General features: G+C 33.9%; 1 protein-coding gene across 1 annotated transcript; it reads right to left on the minus strand.

The window, feature by feature from the left end:
- Positions 1-728: 728 nt before the first annotated feature.
- Positions 729-4,076, minus strand: LOC115886251 (protein FAM91A1-like; the record flags this gene model as incomplete). Its single annotated transcript, XM_030905347.1, is given in 9 exon segments — positions 729-835; positions 895-1,096; positions 1,160-1,343; positions 1,407-1,573; positions 1,807-1,976; positions 2,923-3,114; positions 3,175-3,325; positions 3,522-3,866; positions 3,922-4,076. Coding segments are annotated over 9 exon segments (1,673 nt in total), but the record flags the coding sequence as incomplete, so codon positions are not given.
- Between the last annotated feature and the right edge of the window lie 411 nt (positions 4,077-4,487).

Raw genomic sequence — 4,487 nt, forward strand, 5'->3', positions numbered from 1 at the left:
TGATAAATAAAATCATAAATGCGGGTAGTTTCATAAAGCTTGAAAGTAAATAATAGTTCTTTTTTTATATTTCTTTGGTATGTAGTGTCTTGTTCTTGTTTGTTTTGTATTAACACATACCGTTTTTATTAAATAAAATAACTCGATTACATTTTTTCAGTTTTATACAGTTTTTTTCACAATATTTTGAAGTAATCACTTGTCATCTTGTCAATGAAATTTTAAATATATCCTGCTATGCGTTCCAGTTGTACCAACTTATTTCTTTGTAAAATAAAATAAACTACTTTGAAATTAAAATGACAGACACATCTATCACTGTCAAGGATCTTCTCGTTGGACAGACTATAACATCAATATATGGATGAAAGTTGGTGTCTGGGAGTTTTTTGACATGAGAAACTTGAGTTTGATGTCAATATGACTCCGACATGTAGAGGGCGCCACCTACATATTTTCTAACTGGTTTGAAGGGTAATAACTTTTCATCCGTACCTGTATAAAATTACCGAGTAAAAAAATATATATTTACGACGATTTTTTACGTAAAAAAGATCTCTTGGTAAAAATCGCTAACAAAAATGAAACTTCTACACCCTGTATCTCCAAAACTAAGCATTTTATATTATACATTTATACCTACAAACTTTTTTACTAATTTTTATCTGCAGAATATGCTGGCGAAGTTTCCAGAATACATTTCGGGCCACCCTGTATATAAACAGTACCTATTCTCTTCTGCCAGCGCTCCAGATACAATAGCATCACAAATTTTCGTATTGGCGTCTGCATCGAACAGGGGAACCCCGAAATGACAATCAAGCAGTGTCCAAACCTGAAAAAAAAACAATTATTAACTAAATTCAAACGACAGCAAGTAGTTTTTATTCTTACACTGCTGTTTCTGTCTGATTCCTCACTAACTTCAGCTACCTGCTCTTCTTCTTTTTGCTGACTGTCAAGTTCTTCTTGTATCCGGCTGAAAATGCCTACGTTTTCGTCCAGAGGGCTCTGGAGCTGTTCCAAGGCCTGCTTCTGTTTCTCCTGAATTGCTAATTGGTCTAGTTCTTCTTGAAGTAACGTCGTACAATCTTGACTGAATGAAATATTAAAATACTCGTTTTTTTATTAATCTTCATCAAAACATAATTTTTTTTACCTGGTAAACCCGTTGGTCGGTGACGATCTGTGGCTACCGCCATCTACAGGCGTGAGAGCGAAGTGCGACTCTACAGGACTCTGTAATCTATTCTCCTCCTTCTTTTCAAAGCGGAAGTTCTCGTTTGATATGCTGTTGGAGCTTTGGGTGGTCTTGGAAGCTCCTGGTCGTGGTTTTGGTGCTCCTAAAGTAACAAAAAATAGTTTTTTTTTATTAAAAAATGTAGATACAAAAAGAGAATGAGTACCTTTTAACCTAATTTCAGCCGATTCGCCTTCGGCTCTGCCAAAATCGAGTACTCCCACGTTTGCGAAGGTTAAGTAGCCGCAGGTGTGGTTCAAGTCGAGTAGATCTGTCAAAATAGTGACAGCGGGGTGGCGCTTTAATACTGATTCGGTATCGGAATTGGAACGACTGAAAAAATACACTTTTTTTAACGTTTATGTATACTTTTCTAAAAAAAACTTATATTTGGTCTATTTAATATTTCTTAGAATTTCTAAAATAAGTGCAATAGGTATATTAACTTTTAGTATATTCTCAACAACAGAACATAATATAAAAATCAACAAAATTTAAATATTCTGTTTTTGTAAAAAAAATCTGAAAAAAATGTAGGAACATAAAAAAATATGTTTTTTTCTTACTTATTTTTTACAGAATCCTCTGATTTGTATGGGAACGGTAACAGTTTGGTTTCCGCAGGTTCGTGGACGCCAAAACCCTGAATCAACACAGGGGCGAACTGTAAGGCAGCATTAACGTAGAGAAAATTCGCTACTGGAACCACGGCAGGCTCGTGAAGCCAAGATGTCACCTAGAAAAAGTAGGTAAAAAAATTAAATTCAATTTCTGCCCAAGGATGACGTCATTTAATTTATTTATGTTGGCTACAAAAAATGTAGGACGAAAAAAAGTGTCTATGTGTTTCATGGTCTAAGATATTAAAAACCTTGTTTTTTTGTCACATAGAAATATATTTTGTTTAAGTTCATGACCAAGTATAACAGTCGTTTAATTTAATATTTTTTATATTATTTAATTTATGTTAACTACAAAATCCCAACGAAAAAAATGCGTCTATGTATTTCATGGTCTAAGATATTAAAAATCCTTATTTTTTGACGTCTCAAAAATATAAAAAAATATTTTTTACGCCCACGCCCACGTATGACGTCATTTAATTTATTTATGTTGGCTACAAAATCGCGACGAAAAAAATATCTACGTTCTTCATAGTCTAAGATATTTAAAAACTTGTTTTTTGTCACATAGAAAAATACATTTTGTTTAAGCTCAATATCAAGTATAACAGTCATTTAATTTAACATTTTTACATTATTTCATTTATGTTGGCTACAAAAGCGCGACAAAAAAATGTGTCTATGCATTTCATGGTCTAATATATAAAAAATCCTTAATTTTTGTCGTCTAGAAATTATAAAATATATTTTTTAAGCTCATGCCTAAGTATGACGTCATTTAATTTAACATTTTTACATTATTTAATTTATGTTGGCTACAAAATCCCGACGAAACAAAATGTGTCTATGTATTTCATAGTCTAAGATTTTTGACGTCTAGAAAATATAAAAAAAAATTAAGCTAATGCCCAAGTGTGGCGTCATTTAATAATTATGTAGGCTACAAAATCCCAACGAAAAAAATGTATCAATGTGTTTTATGCTCTAAGATATAAAAAAATCGTTTTTTTTTTATATCTTTCACAGTTTTTTACAAGCTAGAGCTAAATTTACACCTACCAAGAGCCTAGAAAAGCCCAAAAACATCCTGGGCAGTCGTCTAAGTTCCGTTCCTTTGGCCAGAAGCAAACTGGGAGGTCCGTAACCGGTCATATGATACAAAAAGAGTCTAAACCATAAACTGTTAACCTCCGGATGGATGGGGCCTAGAAGAGGTGGCGGAGCTCCCGCAGCGAACGAAGATATCCTAACCTAGAAAATTTTCGCAAAAAATATTAACCCAAAAAAAATTATATCATTTTTAAAACTTACTTCGCGACCAATTGGAGCCATAGCAATCAACACCCTGTATTTCCTCTTCAACAGTCTCTGACAAGCGGCTTCGTCCAACGAATTCAGACTTTCTAACCTCACTAAATCTAACCCAGGACCATCTAGCTTCCGCAAGGCCATAATAGTTGATCTATTAACATATAAAATATAATTTGGATAACATATAAAAATTATCAACATATAAAAACAACAATTTATTATAGAAACATAGGTATATTTAAAACCAGAGATATAGAAGTATAAGCAGAAACTATAATCATGATGGCCGCCGTGATTAGAAATTTTACTCTCTACCTCTATACCTCTGCCAAAAACACAATCCTAACCTCAAAATGACGGCGTGATCGAAAAACCTCCTAGCCTCTCCCTCACCGTCGGCATCCATGGCCGATACCTTCTCTAATTCACACAAAAAACTGTCCAGACTCTCGTGTTGCAGTTTTCCAACCTCAAACATGGTCACCGCGTGACGTTTCAGGCCGGGAGACAGGTTCCCCATCATCAAAAACGCCGTCAAGGCCGAGTCGAACAAGAACGCCACCCTCAAACCAGTAGAATTGCTGTGATTGGTCGAGTGGGTGGGACTATCCGTCGTGGGCGTGGACGGAGTCGCGAGGGCGTGGTCTGTTGAGGTTAGGGTCAGTGTTAGGGGGGTTATGTCGGCTTGTGGACTGAAAAATTAGGTTAGAATTAAAACTAAAGTCATTTTTAATTATTTTTTAATACCTATCGGTATTGGTTGATACATTCAACCAGGAAGGGTGTCTTCTGGCTTTTTCTTGGTCACTTTCTGGGTCTAGCTTCTTAGCAAAATGTAGACGACAATACAGAGACACTGCTTGCTTTACTAACTCTGTATCAACTTCCAGAACAGTAGCCAACTAAAACCACATTAAAAACAACTTTATATCATGTTTTGCTGTTTATTTTTTTAGAAAAGGTCTATTATGGGATATTAGTAGCATTTTTTTAATATACAGAACGTTCCAAACTTATTTTTACACCAAAATATATTTTCTATATGGAATATAATATATTTTACTGTATTTGCTTTGACTCGCCCTGTATATACTAAGCAAATTAGTGTATTTTAATTAACCTAATAAATATATACCAAATAAAAAAAAATAATTTGAAACTTTACAATTTTAGGAGAGTTTTAAATGTTCAGAAAATTTACTAAAATTGATTTTATGATATTTACTTAAAATTGGTCATATTTCAAAGACCACACGGTATATATAAAATGATATTATGGTATTTGAGAAATGAGAATTTAATGGCAAATCCAT

This window comes from Sitophilus oryzae, unplaced genomic scaffold, assembly GCF_002938485.1.
Source record: "Sitophilus oryzae breed Bouriz unplaced genomic scaffold, Soryzae_2.0 scaffold_1141_pilon_pilon, whole genome shotgun sequence".
NCBI classification, from domain to species: Eukaryota; Metazoa; Arthropoda; class Insecta; order Coleoptera; family Curculionidae; genus Sitophilus; species Sitophilus oryzae.